General features: G+C 48.5%; 1 protein-coding gene across 8 annotated transcripts in view; it reads left to right on the plus strand.

The window, feature by feature from the left end:
- Jakmip3 (Janus kinase and microtubule interacting protein 3) overlaps window positions 1-20,415 on the plus strand; it is a 75,838-nt gene that overhangs the window by 13,906 nt on the left and 41,517 nt on the right. For 5 of the 8 annotated variants that reach the window (XM_055608887.1, XM_055608888.1, XM_055608882.1 and 2 more), the window contains exons 2-5: window positions 1,972-2,469; window positions 17,288-17,503; window positions 18,821-18,940; window positions 19,836-19,982. In XM_055608887.1, coding sequence (XP_055464862.1) covers window positions 1,972-2,469; window positions 17,288-17,503; window positions 18,821-18,940; window positions 19,836-19,982 — 981 coding nt within the window. The remainder of the gene's footprint in view (window positions 1-1,971; window positions 2,470-17,287; window positions 17,504-18,820; window positions 18,941-19,835; window positions 19,983-20,415) is intronic. The other 3 variants (XM_055608884.1, XM_055608886.1, XM_055608885.1) reach the window with 2 other exon arrangements.

Below are 20,415 nucleotides of genomic sequence, written 5' to 3' on the forward strand. Positions count from 1 at the left end.
CAGAATCCCAAACTGCTGGATAGCTGCCTGCTGTCCAATGTGCACAGGATGGTCAGGGACCTGATGGACTCTAAGACGACAATAAGACTGCCAGCCCTGGCGCCAGCTCTGTGAGTCAGTGTCACAGCCTGTCATATGGGAAAGCATCAGCAAACAGACCTATCTTCCAGCCCCTGAAAGTTGCCTTTGGTGGGGTGAGGTGGGGGTTGGGTTGGGAGAAAGGCAGAAAGGCCAGCCATAAAGGCGAATAAATCAGGAAGAGTTTGGGTCTTAAATGTCCCCAAAGACCCCCTGTGTTAAAGGTTTTTTCCCCAAGATCATGGCACTAGTTAAGTTGAAGGAGCCTTTAGGCTTGGGCTGGGGAGACAGTAGGTAAATATTTGTTGTGCAGGCACGAAGACCTGGTGTACTTGGAGGTGGAGTGGACAGCCTTGCTGTGGTTTTGATGGTGGTGAGTAAGGAAAGTGGGAGCCTCGAAGATGGCTCCAGCAAGATTCTCCACAAAGTATAAGGAGAAGAAATAGATGACGGGCACACAAGGGTTAAACTAAATAGATATCCTTCACAGGAAGGGGTCACTAGAGTTGGCTGCTATGGAAAAAAAGTATGTGGAATATAGCAGTCATATCACAGCTGATAATGCCCACTATGGGAATGAGAGACTTGAAGGCAATCAAGACCTGGGGACAAGACCTGCTTGAACAAATTCAGTATAGGGTGGCTGTTTCAGGGTCCTGGAAGGAAAGCATGTCTGTCTGTGAGATTCATAAAGGTGCTGTCCTCCAGAAGCTCTTATGGGGAATATGCATACCTACTGTGAGCAGGAAGTTGGTCAGAACAGTAGCAGCCTGGGAGAGAGATGTTCTTCCAAGAGAAACAGGCTGCTCCTTCACCTGCAGTGGGATGCAGGGGGCTGTGACATCATTCCTGTATCCTGTTGGGCCACTATTGGATGATTCCAAAGAAGGGCTTAGAAAGCTAGGAAAGCCATCAGGCACAGAGCAGGCTGCAGGTCCCTCTGGGGTACAGGTGGTGGGATTCAAAGTCCTTAGTGTCACCAAGTAAACTGGGCCTTGGGGATCTAAGAGTCAGGACCAGGGAGAAAAAGTGTTTGGGGATCGGTGTATGTGGGTACCTGCAGCCTTGGGAAGCAACAGAAAGGAAAGGAATTGTGGGTGCCCTCCAGAGCGAGTGGCCAGAGAGGTGTAAACTACAGAGCTGGGGCTATCCCCCATGTGGGAGGAGCCAAGCAGGGCCTGTGGGTCTCATGGAGGGATGCAAAGTCAAATGCTGCCAGGAGGACAGGCCACTGTGGATCTTTGTGAGCTGAGCTGTTCATCAGGGAAAACTGGGGCCCTGATGGGTGAAAGCAGAAGGTGAGCTTGTGGACCACAGGGGAGCTCATGGCTTCTCCAGCGAAAGGATATGGGAATTTTAGCCATTATCCATTATATAGTATCTGCTACACTGGGTTGGCCACTTAGCCAGCACCCCAAAATCTGGATGAACGTGAAGCATGTGGTCACGGTGTTTCCCAAATCTAGACACTAGGTGCCATCTAGACAGATTTCCTGGCCACTAAGAGGCTTCCCTATTTGCCAAGGAGGCCACAGAGGGTAAGTGCAGCAGCTTCATTGTGTGAGAAAATGGGATCTGGAGGGATGGAACAGGAACTGACTTCAAAGTCCTTCACAGGTACAGACCTGCCAGTGCCCCTCTACTGTCCATTGAGAAGCTCCCCTTGTTCTCCTGCTACAATGCTGGGCTGTGCATGCTGCAGAACCACCATGCACACTCATGCCGTCCACCAAGCAGGGTGACTTGCTTTAACTGGCAGTTAAAAGCACATTTGGAGTGTCAGATAACTCCCAAGTTTGCAGGAAAGCAATCCTTTACACATGCAGGCATGTGCCAGTGCTGCTGGCTCAAGTGTCTAGGGCTCCCACAACCTCATTCTCACCTTTCTTTCAGGTCAGCAAAGTTGAGCGGGAGAAGAGCCAGGAACTGAAGCAGGTGCGTGAACACGAGCAGCGCAAGCACGCGGTCCTGGTCACGGAGCTCAAGACCAAGCTACATGAGGAGAAGATGAAGGAGCTGCAGGCCGTGCGGGAGGCACTGTTGCGGCAGCACGAGGCCGAGCTGCTGAGGGTCATCAAGATTAAGGACAACGAGAACCAGCGGCTGCAGGCGCTGCTCAACACCCTGCGGGATGGTGCGCCCGACAAGGTGAAGACAGTGCTCCTGTGTGAGGCGAAGGAGGAGGCCAAGAAGGGGTTTGAGGTGGAGAAGGTCAAGATGCAGCAAGAGATCTCAGAGCTCAAGGGGGCCAAGAAGCAGGTGGAGGAGGCGCTGACCATGGTCATCCAGGCTGACAAGATCAAGGCTGCGGAGATCAGGAGTGTCTACCATCTGCACCAGGAAGAAATCACCCGAATCAAGAAGGAGTGTGAGCGTGAGATCCGCAGGCTGGTACGTTCGTGGCTGGTGGGCAGGTGGGTGGGCGGGCAGCAGGCCGCAGCTCTGGTCCTTCACCAGCTCGTTTTCTCACTCACCTATCTCATACCCTCCGTATTAGTTCTGAGAACTCCAGAGGTGCAGGAATAGAGCCAGGTACCCACAGGTAGGCAAGACCTCATCTGCCCCCCCATAATAGCCAGCAGTGCTCCCTGATCTCCACTGAGAAAAGAAATCTTCAAGTTGGAATTCCCGTCTTCTTCCCCCAAGGGACTGTGGAGGAGTCCCAGGTTAAGCTAGAAGCCTGGCCAGGCTCACACACTGATGGCAGGAAGATGCTGAGTTGCCGGACTCCAAAAAAGGAAAGACGAAGAGGTCTCCATGTTGGTGAGGTGCCTGGAATATAGCTTTGAGATTCCTGTGCCATGTGTACCTCTAGGAAGACATTCTCCTAGGCCTGACCCCATGAGATGGCCAGTTTCATAGACTATTGTGCTTTCATAGGCCATTGTGCTTGATGGCTGGGAGCCTCTTTGTATCCCAAGAAGCCCACAGAGAAGGTCTCCTGTGGCAACAACCGGCCCAGCCAACATTCTCAGGACCAGTGCTAAAAATTAAAAGAACATTCAGGGGCTGTGGGGAATGGGTTGGGTGTGACTCGTCTCTTGGAAAGTGTATTTCTCAGGTATTTGGGTTGATGGAGTTCCACCTTAGAGCCTAGAGCCCTTTACCTCATCTTGAACACCATCAGGATAGCATTGGTTACTTTTCTATTGATGGTCATGGTGTCTATGACCAAGGTGTCTTATTTTTTTTAAAAAAAGGGTTGAGTTAAGGCTTACAATTCCAGAGGGATGACAGTGCATGGCAACAGAGTGGAGGTAACAGGTGGTAGGCCTGGGGCAACAGCTAGGAGCTCACATTTCAAATAACAAGCAGGAAACACAAAGAGAGCAGTAGACATGTTGGGATGGAGGCTTTTGGGGCCTCAAGCCTGCCCCCAGTGACACATCTCTCCCAATAAGGCCACACCTCCTAATCCTTCCCAAACAGCCACTAACTGGGATCAAGTATTCAAATGCCAGGGACTTATGAGGGACATCACGTTCAAACTGCCACAAGGATCTGGGTACTCTAGGCATTGAGGAAGTCCTCAGTAGGTTGTAGCCATCTTTCTAATTAGGGTATCCAGGAAGTCATCCTTTCTCTAATTCCCTGGGTTCCTGGCACCCAGAGACATGCTAGAGGGCACTACTTCATGGAGACAGCAGTAATTTTCTGGACATCTGGGCATTGTGAAGGAAATATAACTTTACCATGGTAAACACAGGGTGCCCACCCTGTTCCTAACCTGGAAGCCCCACCCCTTTCCAGAATGTTCCCTACTCCAATACCCCTACCACTCTCTGTTCAGACCATAAGTTGCCATTGCCCTTAGTGACCCCAGGATGAGGCCTGAGATCCCACAGAATGTGCTGTCACATTGTGTGGGTTAGCCCCAGCCTGTCTATCTGGGGAAGTGAGGAAGCCACCATCAGGCTGCCAGGATGAACACACGCTGCCTGCTCCATGTGCCCTTTTCTTTGTCCTGCTTGGGGTTAGTGTCTGAGGCAGAAGAGGGCGACTGTACTTCTCCACAAAGCTTGTAACAGGAAATAACTGCTCCATAGTCCCACCCCAGAGACAAATACCTGTGACTCCTTCAGCTGGTGTCCCTGAACTTTATCCCAGACTGTCACAGCATGTTTGGACCATGTCTTCACTTTAGTCTATGCTGCCTTCTCTCTCCTGCACACAATGCCTTTTTCTCAAAGTGATGTACCTTCCTTGCTCCTAGCCCCGCTTTACCATAGTGCGCATCTCAGCAGGAAACAGATGGTACATCCTCTGAGAAGCACCTGAGGAAAGTTGGAGGAGGGTGATGAGAAGAGTCCTAGGCATGATGGGTAATCACTGGTTCTGGCCACTGGGGCCCCAGATCCAGAGGTAAGGGCAACACAAGTGAGCAACAGGAACAGGACCTAGCCAGTTACTGTCAGCTCCCAAGCCAACAGGGAGCGGAAGCAGGTGTTTAAACCATTCACCTTCCACTGACACAGAGACCAGAGGCCAATATGGGGAGACAGGTGGAGCCACTGCAGGGGCCAGATGCCCCCTCCAGGGTAGGAATTGAGTCTAGGGCCTCACACATGCTAGGCAAGCACTACTACTGAGCCACACCCCCAGCCCTCCATCTTTTGGGTTACGGAGCCTGGCAGGAGGGTAGAGAGAAGATCCAGGGGCAGAGAGAGGATCCAATGTGCAGCTCTATCTTGGGTAAGGGAAAGATATACAGTCCCGTCCCTGTTTCGGAGAGCTACACGCCCGTGGTCCACACTCAAGGTCTATCCCAGTTGTACCATGTAGCTCATACACTTTCCTGTATGCTCCTTTGAGTTATTTTCTGTTTTCTTAGCTTTCTAAGTGTCTGTGTCACTCGTGCAGCCAACATTTCCAGTAGAATAGTAAACCTTTCAACACAGCAAAAAAACAGAACTTCAACCATTTGCTATATCCTTGAAGCACGACATCTCCTCCTATCACGCAGCCAAACAGTGAACAACCCAATAATTCTGGACCTTTCTTCATTGCTCAGATGCCATGCCCTCTCCTCTGCCCTGTTCCTCAGCAGCCCTACCTTGTCCTTGAGCTCAGGACACCTCTGAAATGTCACCGTGCCGTGTGGCTAACACGGCACATGCTCGTCCACATCAGGTAGGCGAGAGCTCCCACTAACTGACGGTCCTCCATTGTGTCTCATCTTCCCTCCCATATCTGCTCATCAGAAGTTGGTCCTCGGAGTTTGCACTCAATTTATTATTTTTTTTCTCCCAACCTTTAGCTTTCCGTTAAAATTTTCTAGGAAATGGCCTCAACGTCCCTGTTTATTTCAGTCCTTCTAAGTGTCAAAGATATTTGCTCTCTGAAGTAAACCCTTTGGCTCCCTCTCCCCTCGTCATCAATAAGGAGCCCTGACATTCCAATGAAAGGACAGTTAGGAAGTGGTCTTGCCTGCTTCAAAGTCTCTCAGGGTTTTTCCCTATAGAATCCACAGTCACTTGGGAGAATATCCTTTACCTGTCATTTCCATGCTTAAATACATACACACACTATTGAAAATTCCTGCATGGGCCCAGCCGTTCAAGAGTTGTTTCTCATCCCATTCCTTCCAACACTAAAGGTCCTTGGGTTCACTTTCTATCCGCCGCATTACTCATCGTTCCCACTAGGTGTCACTATTGAGGACTGTTCATATGCTCATGCTGGGATAGGGCCTTTCTTCTGCCCCTTGACCTCAGCTGCCCGCATAACAGCCATTGGAGATGCAGCTCACCTCTTCCAGAGACCAGCCATGGATAAATTGTGTTCTGCAATTTGATGACACAATGAAAAACCCAAACAGGTTGGACACTGTGCCCAGGAGGCAAGGGGTGCTAGAGCAAGTCAGTGTCACCCTGGGTCAAGCCACTGTTACCTATGAGTACAGAGGCTGGACTCATGCCTCTGGAGGCAGGACCATCTCTTGAGGTGGCACTGCCCTTATTGATGGGCCTCCTGCTGATGGGGGCCTCAGGACTGCCTATGTTGTCTCTCTCGGTCCCTAGCTTGTAAGAGAACACTCTGTGCCTGAAATTCAATCGTGAATTTGGGCTGACTCTCCAGACTCCACGGTGCACGTGTGTCTGAGGTGGGTATCAGGCTTATAACTTGGGGAGAGAGAGCAAGAGCTTGGCATGGACAAAGAACCTGAGACATTTCTGAGTATACCAGAGATAGAAGATGTCTGGAGTGGTAACTGTAGCAGGGTAGAGGAAAAAAAAGGGGGGATGGTGCCCACAGGCAGCCTAACCCCAGGGGCTGTGGACATGTCTGAGAGTGGACCTGGATCAGAGAAGTGACAGAGTCCCAGTGCAGGGCCGGTCTGTCTGGGTGTAAGAGGCTGGCTGGGCCTTTGACCTCGAGATGGGGCACTGGCCTCCCTGAGCTCAATAAGTCAGGGAGAGCTTGTTCCTAAGTCCCAAGGCAGCAGGCCAACTCAGCTCACACATGTAGGGAGAGCCCCATGAGGGCAAGATAAGCTTGGGGCTCTCAGGGCCTTTCCCACGGAGAAAGCTTGGCTGCTGTTACATTTGGAAACATTTCACAGTCTCTGTTATTTGCATTGTTGGGCAGAGACGCTGTCATGTCTTCACTGAGCACACTGGTGAGCATGCAGCCTTAGATCAGTGTGGTACGAATAAACGCCATGTACCAGCAGTGATGGTTCCAAAGGGACCAGTGGGCCTTGGGAGCTCTTCACAGATGGATGTCATCCCTTCATGTGTTGTCTAAGCTAGGGTATCTGAACAGTGGCCATGGCCTCAAGGGAGGATGGCGTATCAGTCAACGGACAGGGGCTGCTGTGGGGCACACGCCTGAGAATTCTGCTAAAGTCCAGGCCCTGGAAACAGAGCACAGTGGACCAGGATTCCATGGCCAGATGTTCTGAGATACCTGGGCTGGAGAACAGAACGGAGAAGACTCTGGGCTCATCTCAGAGCCTCCCAAAACAGACACTGAAATTTGAAGTTCCATCTCTCTGCCCTGGCAGAGGCATTGTCTGACTTTAATTCAAGTCTGTTCAATGCAGTGCCTTTAGGAGGTGCCCAGCCAATCGTTAGATTCTGATCTGGAGCCAGAGTAACCTACACCTGCTATCAGAGCCAGCAGAGTGCTATCCCCAGGGCCCAAAATGATGGGGTATGATGTCATGTGGTAGAACTCAGGAGCCTCAGAGAAAGGCTGGTGGAGAGAAGTCAGAAAAGGAAGCATGGCCAACATGCCCCCAGTAAACATTCGAGACACATCTGTCCAGGATAGGGCAGGCCTTGGGACAGCAAGGGCTTCGAGACTCCTTTCTGAGTTCCATAGTCCCCTCACTTTGTCCAGAAGGCCACAGTGTGGGGAGTGAGGAGTCACAGCTGTGTGTCCACCCCTGCCCTGTTTGGGGGTTCAAGTCAGACCCTCTCTGGTAATAGGTGGGTCCTGTGCAGCTCTCATGGTTTCATCTGTGTATATCCTACTCAGTGCTCCTGGGTAAGCAGATCCCTGGTGACTTTCTTGGCCAAATTTTCAGTAATGTCATAAGTAAAATGGAAGGGGTGGGAAATCTCATGCTCAAAGGCTCTGGAACATTCTGCCCAGGCTCACTGTGACCTTAGATAGGGATGACTGTCTTCTTCAGAGTCTCCAGCCCGTGATACACTGAGGACAGGGCTGTGCTGAGCGCTGGGGCATTTGTGCAAGTTGCCATTGAGTCTGGGAGGGCTCCGCTGTGCAAGCTCAAAGCAGCTGCACACAGAGTGCATGCTTCTAAAATACAACCTCGGGCTGTTATTAAAACCTCTATAAAATAGAGGAATTACAGACAAAAGGCAATTTCCTCTCCCTCGTAAAAGTCTGTGGCGTTCAGCTCCAGCTCCTTCTGCCAGCCATCGGAGCAGTTAGCTAATGCAGTGTGCTAATATACAGCACTAATGAAAACCCTATAAAGAAAGCTATAAAAGTGAGACCAATCCCCAAAGCACCGAGCGCCTGGTGGAGGGGTGGGCTTGGCCTTGAATTTCCATGATTTTGTTTCACCAAGGACAAGGATCTCAGGGAGGTGGTCAGAGAGTCATGGCGGCCCTCTTCTTGGATGGAGCAGACAGTCACTAGTTCCCTTTGAAAACCATGCCACCAAATTTGACAGAAGCTTTCACAAGTCCCCATGTGCTCTTCAGCAATGCTTCAGGTCTTGCCAAAAGCCCATGAATTCAAATTTAAGCCACGATAGCCCAGCTGACAAACCTACAGCTGGTTTGTCCAACTTCTGGGGATCATATCCCAGTAGTCATAGCTGTGCAAGGCAAGATACAATCCCTGGGGTCAAGGTCTTGGCCACAGATGTCTATCGAAAATGCTTGCTTGGAACATGCATAGGCAAACCTATGAGCCTTTAAAAACTTCAGTGCACTCAACAGCTCTTTGACACCCCCCCCCCCCCGAGGGAAGAGCATCCTTGCTAGGCCACAGAGGAGGACATTGCAGCCAGTCCTGAAGATAACTGATAAGCTAGGATCAGATGGAAGGGGAGGAGGACCTCCCCCATCAGTGGACTTAGAGAGGGGCAGGGAGGAGATGAGGGAGAAAGGATGGGATTGGGAGGGAAGGAAGGAGGGAGCTAGCTACAGCTGGGATACAAAGTATACAGTTTTATAAACTGTAACTAATATAAAAATAAAAATTTAATTAAAAAACTTCAACGCATAGCTAGACTGTATCTAGACAGAGCTGGAGTTGAAGGGTGGGCATGCATACTCGTTTTTCTCTCTGTCTTGTTTAGACTGGTAAACAACTGCTATTCAGGAAAGGCACAAATCCAGTGACTGCTGAGTGTAGCCACCATTGAGTTATGAGACCAAGTTCCTACAAACACTTCCCAGAGACACCCTTCCCACATAGTGCTCTGGCTTGTCTTCCTGGAAACCACACCAGCGTGTTCCCTGGGAATCCGGCTGTGTGCTCTGTGCTATTCATTCTTCTTGGAAGGAGGTCAAGCCATTCCAGGTTTGGGCTGTTACAAATAGCCCCATCATGTCGTTGGGTGGCCTCATGGAGTGGCTTCTCCTGCCGTCCGTGCGGCCATGGGTAGAGCCAGTTCCAACCTCAGTGCACTCAGTTTAACCAAAGTGGGTGAACCCCATTCCTCCCCTCCCTCTAGAGGACAGGACCCACCCCCTTTATTCCCCATGTGATCACCGTCAGCCCTGCAACCCTGTCACAGTAGCGAACAGCCTCCCCATCCTTGTGGTGGTGGACACACTTGTCATAGAAGTTTTGGTTTCTTTAAAAACTCAGTTATGTTATGTAAATATGTTTTTGTTTTAATCCCAAGTGTGGGATTTTAGTTTGTCCACAGCTGATAATTGCCTCCTGCAGGGCATGGTCTTTGCCAGCTGATAACAGCCTGCCTCAAGCAGCATGGAGAGCCATGTGGTCTAGGACTCTGAGGGCTATAAATAGGAGAGCCCAGCAAGAGAAGGTATAGCAGTTTGGAGAGACCAGAGACACGGTGTGGTGGCTTGGAGGAGACAGACAGAGAGAAACGTTCCAATGTGGTAACCTGGGGGAGACTGCTTGCTGTGTTTGCTATTGATGGAGATTGGTATCTCCCCAAATGAACCCATCAGCCCTAAACAGCTGGGAGAAGTAAAGGGGTCTGTGCCCCCTCCCCCCGACTAATGTTCTCTCGCTTATCTAGGGTTAAAGGGCTGGTGGAGGTAAAGGCATAAATACCCCAAATAAAATAGAGCTTAAAAATGAGCGCAACACACACATGCTGTCTTTTAGAAAGCATCTATCTGTTCATATACATTGGCTCTTTCAAGCTGAAGAATGTCTTTCCCTGACTGATTTCAACAACTTCTCTCTGTATTCTGGCTAGCACACCAATCTTCTCAGCATGGCTGCCCCAGACAGCCCAGCAGCATCCCCGGATGAGCATGGCTCCTGACATAAAGGAGGTGCATTCCGTCAGTTCTTTAAATGTGCAGTTTGTGTCTTCCTTAAAAATCCTTTACCTATCCAGGGATCATGCAAACACTCATGCAAATACTGTTTTGTTCTGTGGTCTAAGAGATGTTTGCTTTTGTAAATGGTATGAAGCCGTTCCTTATTCGCTCTGTGAATTTCTGCCACTGTGGAACTAATTTTGGAAAGCCTGCCTCCTCCTGTTAACTGTAGTCTCGTTCTGGCTTTTATCACATGTCCTTATTGCTGTGGGTTGTTTTGACGCTATCGAATTCTGTCTGCTTTTCTGCCCTGTGTCTTTAGCACAGCATCTCTTTTTTTCCTTCAATTATTCATTCATTTATTTATTTATTTATTTATTTATTTATTTATTTATTTATTTATCTATCTATCTATTTATTTTTATTATTATTATTTTAATTTTTTATTAATTACACTTTATTCATTTTGTCCTTCAATTTTTTTAAGATTTATTTATTTATTATGGATACAGTGTTCTACCTGCATGTATACCTGCATGCCAGAAGAGGGCACCAGATATCATTATATGATGGCTGGGATCCACCATGTGGTTACTGGGACTTGAACTCAGGACCTTTGAAAGAGCAGCCAGTGCTCTTAACCTCAGAGCTATCTCTCCAGCCCTTAGCACAGCATCTTAATCCTGTCACCCACCATGAAGTAAGTCTTGGAGTCTCACTAAGTGTAAACTCTCCAGCTTTGTCCTATGATATCATCCTGATTTTCCCTGTACCATTAAGATCAGTGTATCAGTTTCCTCAGAAAAGCATTTCTCCCTGCTGTTAGGAAGAGCTGCCATCCTGCAGTTTTTTTCTGTCTTCTCTCAGTCTTGCTTCATCTAATTCTCTCTAAGCCTTGCATTCTTTTGCTGAATTTGTTTGTATTTGATAGTTGATGCTTTTTGACTTGGTGCTGCTTTTTTACCTTTTAAAATATGTTTTCTGTTTTTTGCTGAAATATCATTGGTTTTTAAACCGATTTCGCACCTACAACCTTGCAGCCATCTCTTGGTAATTCTGATACCCTATGTATAGACTGGCTTTGGATCTGCGATGGATAGGCCGGCATGGTGGCGCAGGCATATAATATAATCCCAGCTACTCAGGAAGTTGAAAGAAGAGGACTGACAATGCAAGTCCTGCCTGGTCACGTTAGTGAGAGCTTGTCTCAAAATAAAAAGTGAAAGGGGGGTCAAGCTTAGACCTATGTGACAGAACATTTGTCTGCCTGTGCAAGACCCTGAGTTTAATCCTCACTACCAAACAAACAAACAAACAAACAAAAAAAAAACTTGATTTTTATCCATATAATCATATCATTATGAAGAAAGACAGTTTGATCCTTCCTTTTTCCTCTCACACCTTTGATTTCTAGGTGTGAACTGGCTCAGATCACAAATATCATTTTGCAGATTATCTCTGGATCCTTCCTCTTCCCAACCTCGGGGTAAAGGCAAGAGTATGTTCTTTATCACTGAAGATTCTGTCAGCGCAAGGTGGTTAGCAATCCACTTGATTAGATTAGGGAACTTCCTGATACTTTAATTTGCCAGAGATTCTTAGCATGAGTGGCTCTGGCATGCCATCAAGTGCTTTCTCTGCGTAAACTCGGCTGATGATGGTTTGGGCTTTTTCTTTATCTCACGAAGAAGATGACTTACATTCATTGCTTTGTAAATGCAAACTTAACATGACAGTCTTGAGATAAAGACTGGCCGTGGTGGCACAATGTTGTTGTTGGTGGGTTGTTGTTGTTGTTGTTATGCTTTGTTTTGTTTTTCATTACTACATTGAGGATTTCCTCCCATTTTATTACAGGATTCTTGCCAAGCTATGCTATCTAGATTTGGAAGGCTTTATAAAATAATTTTTAGAAATATCTAATTTTCTTCCTGTTCTCCTTACGAACTTTTGAAGGGGTAGGCAGACTCTTTCTCTGTAGTCCAGGCTGGCCTCGAATCCACTTCTGTATGAGTACACAGACTCCTGGGTGCTGCAATTACAGGTGTGGACCACCATACCGGCTTGAAAATTATTATTATTATTCTTAGTAGTAGTAGTAGTATATTTCTTCTTTCAGTGCTTGGACAAATTCACTAGTGAAGATCACTGGGACTAGAATTTTCTTTGTGGAATATTTTAAATTATGAATGAAATGTAGTTAATAAACAGAAACCTTTTTATATTTCTTAGTCTTGTGTCAAGTTTTGTAAAAATGTATTCCTCAAGGAATGTATCCAATTCATATAAATCTTTAAATGTACTGATATTAAAATTTCTGTGCATGTTCTCTGATTATGCTTTTAGCATCTGAGGGGTCTATGATGACAAGAGATGTCCTACTCTCCCTCTTCCTTTGCCTTTTTCTCCTTCCCCTCTTCCCCTTATCGCCTCTCCCAACTCCACGATTCAAGAACAGCAGAGTTTCTGGAATCTGAAATGATATTGTTCAGTGGGTTTGAGAAATTTTGACCATTACTTAAGCAACTATTTCTTCCATTTTTTCTCTGTACACTCAGATGTGTATTAGACATTGTAACTACTCTCAGCTTCTTCTTTTTATAATTCATTTTTATTTTATGTTCATTGGTATTTTGCCTGCATTTACATCTGTGTAAGGATGTCAGAAGCCCTGGAACTGGAGTAACAGACAGTTGTGAGCTGCCATGTGTGTGTGCTGGGAACTGAACCTGGGTCCTCTGGAAGAGCAGCCAGTGCTCTTCACTGCTGAGCCATCGCTCCAGCTCCCACCCTGCTCCTTCTTAAGCAATTCTCCTGTATTTCTTTTCCCTCTTTATTTCATAGCTATTTCTATGACTTTTTATCCTGGCTTTGTGATTCCACTGTGTCCAGTCTGCTAATAAAATTCCTAGTTTAGATACTGAATGCTATTATAGATTATAATTCTCCATTGAATTGCATTTTAACCATCTTCTTTCTCTATTATAAAATACTTATGTCAGACTTAAATTTTTATTTGTTGAAAATGTATTTAAATTTTCATTTATGTGTGTGTATACTACGTGTCTTGTGTGTGCTGTATGTACTATATATGTATGCTGTATGTGTGCATGGGTGCGTGTGCTCGTGAACACATATGGAGGCAAGAGGAGGATGGATGTCAGGTACCCAGTTGTAATACATTATTGTCCTGAGACAAGGATTCTCACTGAGCCTGGAGACAGACTGAAGTGCAGCAAGCCTCAGCAATCTTTCTGCCTCTGTTCTCCACACACCACTGGGGTTACAGTTGTACATGGATGCATCCAACCTTTTCCATCAGTGCTAGGGATCACAATTTAGGTTCTCATGCGTATACAACAGATCCTCTTACATCCAAAGCATTTCTCTAGCCTCTTTTTTTTATTTTTTATTTTTTGAGACAGGGTCTCATATTTCCCAGGCCTCATGTAGCCTTGTTATGCAGCTGAGGATGACCTTGAACTTATAGTTATTCTTCTACCTTCCAACCGCTAGGATTACCAGTGTGTGCCCTCACACGTGGCAAGAAAAACATTTTCAGGCACTAACGCTATTGATTATTTTCAGTGCATTGACCATAATTAGTTTTTAGGTTCTGTTCTGCTAACTCCAATACCTCATTCCTCTCCCAGCTTGCTTTTAAATCTGGTTTATCTCCTTGGTTATTATTTTTCCATGTTTTCTAATGAGTGTTGCCATTTTGGTACATGCTTGACTCTGCGGGGTGTGTGTGGGGGTGTTCTTATGGCTCTGCAGAATGAGTTAGTTTCCTTCTGGGCCTGGGTGGGTTTTAGAACGGATCTGTTTCACCTCGATGTTATTAGCCTAATGTTCTCGCTTATAGTGCATGATGTGGACTCTGCAGCAACCTTTTCAGCCTCTGGCCAAATGCCCACCCCGATCACCAAGGGTAAGCTGTTTCCAGGGTGGGAGATCCCAGGGAAAGGCTGGGCCAAGGCTCCTACAGGCTTTCCTGTCTCCAGCATCCTCCCCCCTGTACTGTGTGCTTGTTTAAACAAGCCAAGTTGCTGGCCACACAAAGATAAATATAGTGCCAACTCCTGCCCCCGCCCCTGCCCCCATGTCTGGAGCTAACATTTTAAAGGGCTTTTCTAGAAGATTCCAGCGGGATCCAACATTGTCATCTGTTGGCAGACTGCCACAAGACTGTGGCTACCTGAGCATTCTGTCCACAGCTCAAGGTCTCAGTAACTAATTTTGAGCTGTGGCACAAATCTTCCTGTGTCCCTGGGACATTTGCACGTTGCTCATGTGCAAAGCCTAGAATATCTCTCCATATGAACCCTCAGACTGGCTTGAGGCTCAGGTAGTTGTTACTCTCGCATCCTCAGCTCCAACTCAGCTAGTCACTCCATACCCTCCGTTGTCTAGGCTGTATCTGGGCCAGCCCCAGGCTCTCCATCTGGTCAATATTTTCTTTCTTGTCTCTCTTCTTATCCTCAATCCTCAAGGGTTCTTCCCTACTCTCACCTCCTGACTAAGCTCTTCCAGGACCGGCTTTAAAGAACATGAGCCCCCACCACAAAGCCCTGTGTCCTTCCTCATCTCCCACACACCTCGCCGAACAGCAGCATTTGCTGGTGCCAAAGGCATGTTCATCTGTTTGGAGTTATCTGCAGAACCTGATGATCCACCGGAAGGAGACAGGCGGTGTGAGCGCCCTCTGTTGTCAGTGAGAAGCACTGCCTGTTTTAGAGCCTGTGCAGGACCAGTACTAAGAATAGTTGAGACAGGGTGACAGGTGCCTGCCCTAGGAAGCAAGTCACGGTTAACTCAGATGGAAGCAGCCACGGTTGTGAGGGGCCCACCATGGTGGGAGGTGGGCCCTGAGTGGCAGGCATACGTGGTGGCCATTTGGGGGTATAAATGGAGGAATGATTCTCAGTACTGCAAGACTAGGATAATGTCAACTGTCAGATGTGTCAGTCAGCAGAGGAACAGAGGAGGTACCCCAAGAAGCTCTACCTCAGGGCCTGAGGTTTGTCTTTGTGAGTCCAGGACAAACATCCTCCTGACAAACACTCCTTTCTGGAGACCACAGTCCCCAGGAATCCCTCTGTGGTTTCCAGACAGTGTCCAACAAAATTAGGGGCAGTGGCAAGGGGGTGCTAAAGAACAGGAGGAATCCTTGTGGTAACCAGCAGGCTCCAGCATGATTCCAAATTTCAGTCTAGAGAGGATATTCCCATCACAGGAGCAAGGACACGTTGTTTTGTTTGTACACACTGGGGCTGGGGTCGGGCAGATGGGTACTGGAGTGGCTGTGCGGTGGCATGTGGTATCTGAAAGCTATCACAGACATCGAGGAGGGACAGTCACATTGATGGCTTGTTCCTCCAGGTTTAGTGGAACAACCCCCAGGTTCATAGACAGGGAACATGCACAGGAAAACCCTCAGCCCACACTCATAGGAGTGTTGCTCGCCAGATGTGGGGATGGTGAGCAAAAGAAGGTAGCCTGCCCTCTGGATTCCAAAGCAGAATGGGAAGAGGGGAGGGAGGAGCAGCATTGGCCTAGGAAGCCCTAGTCTCCAGCCTGCAATGACACAAGGCACAGTTGCTTAGCAACCCCTCACAGAAAGGGAGTGATATTTGTGGGCACCAGTGTACATGTGGTCAAGAACCCTGCACTGTCTGCTCTGGTGTCCTGGACCATCTCAGTGTCTGTACCTACATACAGCAGTGCCTACGATGAGGGGCATCCAGCTAGGCAGAGCAGCCCAATCTGGGTGAGGCCTGGCATACTGCAGATGTATGTTTGCCTCCCATGAAGGCCTGCAGATCTAGCCCACCATCTTTAGGAGACAGAAGCCCAGGTTCAGCTTAAGATGCAGAGTGAGAAAACTAAAGTCTTGAAAGACTCTCTCACCAACCCCATGTGGGCATCCTGGGCCTGATGACCTCAAAGACAGGTTGCCTCTGCTCAGACTGGATGCTCTGGCAGCCATCTCACACTTGCACAGGCCCTCTCCTGTTCAGATCCCCAGAGGTGAGCATCAGTGAATGGCTGAATGAGAAAGGAGCCTCAGAACCTCTCTGCTTTCATATGGTTTTATTTGTACCAGCCCAGCCGTTCTGCCTCCCCGATTGGCCGTGTTGCCCTTTCAGCACCATGGCGTGCACCACTGAACAGGAATGGAGCCAGTAAGGGTTTCTTTTATCTTGTTCCGCCCATGGCTTGTGGCCATGGAATTTGTGGTCTGGGTTAATTAGATCTCCGTCTGTGCTTCCAGCTAACTTCAGCTAATGGCTGGCTTATTTGTATTTTTAAGCTTTAAAACAGCAAGCAAAGAAGCAGCCTTTGGAAATCTGTTTTGAACTGAGTTGTTCTCCTCAGGGATGTTCTGTTGCAAACCTAGTTCTGGTTGTGATTCTAACAGCACCCAGGCCCCTCCCCGTGTAGGGTCACCTCGAGCGAGCATATAGCTGCTTGGGCAGCCCCAGTAAAAGACTCAGAATACAGGTACCATCCATCTCCATAATTACACTAAGCACAAAGCACACTGCCCTTTGGGAAAGGAGAGAGGGCCACTGCCAGCCCAGCAGGGTCCAGCGGCCATGGCAGGCTAGATATGTGGGTGTTGCCTTCTGGAGCCTGCTTGTCCAGCTGCCCCTACCCTACCCTATCCTGAAAGCCTCAGCCTGCAGCAAGATTTACAGGAAATACATGTGGCCTGGAAATGCATGGCTGTGCTGTGTTCAGCTTTTGGCTATACTTTTGAGCCATGCCCACCTCCTACCTAGTCTAAAGAATTTTGTCCACCATACCCTTAGTGGCAGGGGTTAGGTAGGTCAGAGTGAATCTCTGCTTTGCCCGTTGTACTGCGAGAAGCAAGAACTGCAGTTCTTTCAACCCTGCCCAGTGATGCCCAGTGCCATAGACATGTACAGCAAGGGATGGGAGTTCCTTGCTGGGCCAGCCTGGCTGGCAGTGCAGGGACACACATTGCCTGGAGCCTCCAGAAGAGACCTCCTCACTGGGACCAGCCCGGGGTGATCCAGTTGGATTTGGGTGGCCCAGGGCTGGGTTTTATGCAGCATGGGGTACCCAGCTCTCATCCAGAATGTCTGCTTTTGCTTCTGGTCCCAGAGCCCAAGACGCTCGCCGGTGGGGCCACCAACACAGGGACTTTTCCTCCTACTGCCACTCTGCCTGTTTCTATGGTAACTGCAGATCTGTACCCTGCCTGCGCGTGTGATTGTGTTCTGTTCTCCTTGTAGATGGAGGAGATAAAATTTAAAGACAGAGCAGTCTTCGTGCTGGAAAGAGAGTTAGGGGTTCAAGCCGGGCATGCCCAGAGACTGCAGCTCCAGAAAGACGCTCTAGATGAGCAGCTTTCCCAGGCCAAAGAGGCTGAGCGGCACCCAGGCAGCCCCAGACGGGAACTTCCTTATGCAAGCGGTGCAGGAGACGCCTCAGACCACTCAGGAAGCCCTGTAAGCACCCCCCCAGGTCTCGTCGCAGCCAGCCCCGAGTTGCAGACACATAGTACCGTGCAGCTGTATGACCCAATGCAGCAGCTCCATGGGGAACTATATCCAGCCAGACCCCCCCTGCCCCAGACGCTGTACAGCCAGCCCCTACTTACCTGGTTTTGGCCAGGAGGGCTGATACACTGTCTCCTTCCTTCATCATCAATCAGCCCAGCAGAAGCTCTGATCTTGTTGCTTCCTGGGGCCCAGGTTGCTAAAAGTCACTTTCCAGTCATGACCTGCCCTCTGTTGGTGGGGAGCACCCACTCCAAGCATGAGCTGCCTCCCTTCCCTTCCATCCTCCTGTGCACGGGCTCCAGCCATCCCTCACCCATGTCCCCGGCTTGGCCCCTCTTGTGGTTGTTGCTAGCACTAGCATCACCAGTCACTCCCCACCTGCTTGCCATATGACCATGACACTTTCTGCTCCTTCTCAGGCTGCTAGTGAGCTCGTGGGGCAGCCAGCAGCTGTACAGCTGAGAGCACACTCATCTCATCACCACTCCTCATCAGATTCTCTGTGGTGGTGTCTGCAGTACCCCGGGAAACCCTCAGTGTTATCCCTCTAAGTCTTTGGCCCCCAGCCTCTCCTGCACCTGTTGAATGAGGAATTTGAGCCATGTTCAGTACCTTCCTGGACATCTTTTTCTTTGATTCAGGGACAAAAGTTTGAGCTGATCCAGCCTTGGGCCATTGACTTTGGAGAATCTCATTTATGAGCATATAACAAACGGCTTAACTGAGTTAGCACCAACCCCCTTCCCGCCCTGGTTCTGGACAGACCACTGCATTAACTCCAGATGCCAAGTGTGCATTAGAATGTTTTCATTAATTTTTAACATTCCTTTGGTTCCAAACAAAAGTGAGTTTCAGAAACTCGATTTGAGGGAGCACATTCCTTGGGAAAGCAGCTTTAGAACGTCTATAAGGAATGTCTTTTCCTGTGCTCATCCTTTGAGAGCGACTTGCTGCTCGGCAAGGCAGGCCCGTCTGGAAGGTTCAGCTGGGCAGCGGCCGAGAGGAAGCATGCAGCTGGTCCTCACCTGCACTCGGGCTCCCACACTTGCACGCCCTCACCCGCCACATTTTGCACATTGCAGACATCTTTGCTTTCCCATCTTGCTGTGTGCAGTGCATGAGCTCCAGGCCAGGAGGGCCCTGCCAGCAGCCATTGGGAAGCAAAGGCAGTCACAATGCAGAAGTGTGTTGGTCTCCGGTTGGGTTGGGGTTTGCAAAGATTTGCGTCTAGGGACAGTTATTTGCAGTTGATTTTTGTTTTAGGAACAGCAGTTGGATGAAAAAGATGCCAGGCGCTTCCAACTTAAAATCGCCGAGTTAAGTGCCATCATCCGTAAACTAGAAGACCGAAACGCCTTGCTTTCTGAAGAGAGGAATGAGCTGGTGAGTGGCTGGTAGGGGGCTTTGTATTCTATAGGTTAGAACTTGCAGCCTGGGGAGAGGTGGGGGCAGTGTCCATATCTGAATTCTTTATGAAAACAAGTAGCGATGGTGTGAAGGGACAGCCTTTCCTCATGGCTTCCTGGTCATGCTACAATAAAGCTTTATTAACAAAAACAGGGGGTCGACCACACCACACCCCCATTTATTGGCAAGCAGAGCATCGGCTTCCCCCTGCTGGCCTTTACCTTTCTGTCCTTCTGCAGATGATCTGAGATACATCCCCTTAGATACCTCTGGTTCACCTAGGTGTCAAGTGGGCAGAGAACAGTTATCTGTCTGGGACTCCACCTGCAGCTTGAGCCAACCTTTCCATTTTGCACACCGTACCTATAAGTTCTGCACCTAGAGATGCTGAGTCTTTAGGCCTCACATCTACAGGTTCTATCTCTACAGATTCTATATTCATAGCCTCCTCACCTATATATTCTGCATCTACAGTTATGTAATGACAGGCTCCACACCTGTAGATTTTGTATGTGTCCATGAATCCAGCCATGGATCAAAAATATTTTTTTGAAAATTGCATCCATCCTATACAATAAGTCTCTCTCTCTCTCCTTTTGTTTCCTAAATAATATCACCCATCAACTAGCTATATTTACTCTGTAAGCTGATTATTATAAACAGCCCTACATCGTAGAGTATACCAGGAATGTGGTAGGTTCCATGCAAATACCATCCCACTTTATATAAGGGATTTGAGCACCTACAGATTGAGGGTCCTCAGCATTTTCAGTCACCAGACACAGAGCTCTCTGACTGGTCAGTTTGCTGTCTCTGTATGTCAGTTCTGTGTCACTTAAAAGCTCACATTATGTAACAAATGTTGTTTCAGTTAAAGCGGTTGAGAGAAGCCGAAAGTCAGTACAAGCCATTGCTGGATAAGAACAAGCGCCTTACTCGGAAAAACGAAGACTTGTCTCACACTCTGCGGCGCATAGAAAGCAAATTGAAGTTCGTCACTCAGGAGAACATAGAGATGGTAAGCGCCTGCTAGGCCTGCGGGAGAAGCTTCCTGGGGCAGAGTTAGGCAGCATCTCATCTCCTCTAACACGAGAGGTTTGGTCAGACAAGCTGGTAGCCCCGAAAGTTCTATGCACAAGATATCAGGAGGCCCCATGTCATGGTGTCCTCTGAAGCCATGCCCCCTGCTGCTTTCTGGAGCCATGCACCTCTGCTCTCCTGTTCACCCACTGGAACTGCACTCCCCTGACACCAGGTGTCCTTCTACAGCAGGATTTTCAGGTCTGGTGTGAAGCACCAAGCCGGGTGTCAGGGGAAACTCCTCTCTTGACTCTGCTGCTAAGCCAGACCTCAGAGTGGTTCCTTCTTGCCCTAAAAGTCCCAGAGGCCGTGAGGCAAGGTAGATTAAGAGTAAGTGACTCAATAGGATGTGGTGGGAGTCATGTCCTTAA

The sequence above is a fragment of the Psammomys obesus genome, unplaced genomic scaffold (genome assembly GCF_907164565.1).
Source record: "Psammomys obesus unplaced genomic scaffold, mPsaObe1.curated_primary_1811, whole genome shotgun sequence".
Classification (NCBI taxonomy): Eukaryota; Metazoa; Chordata; class Mammalia; order Rodentia; family Muridae; genus Psammomys; species Psammomys obesus.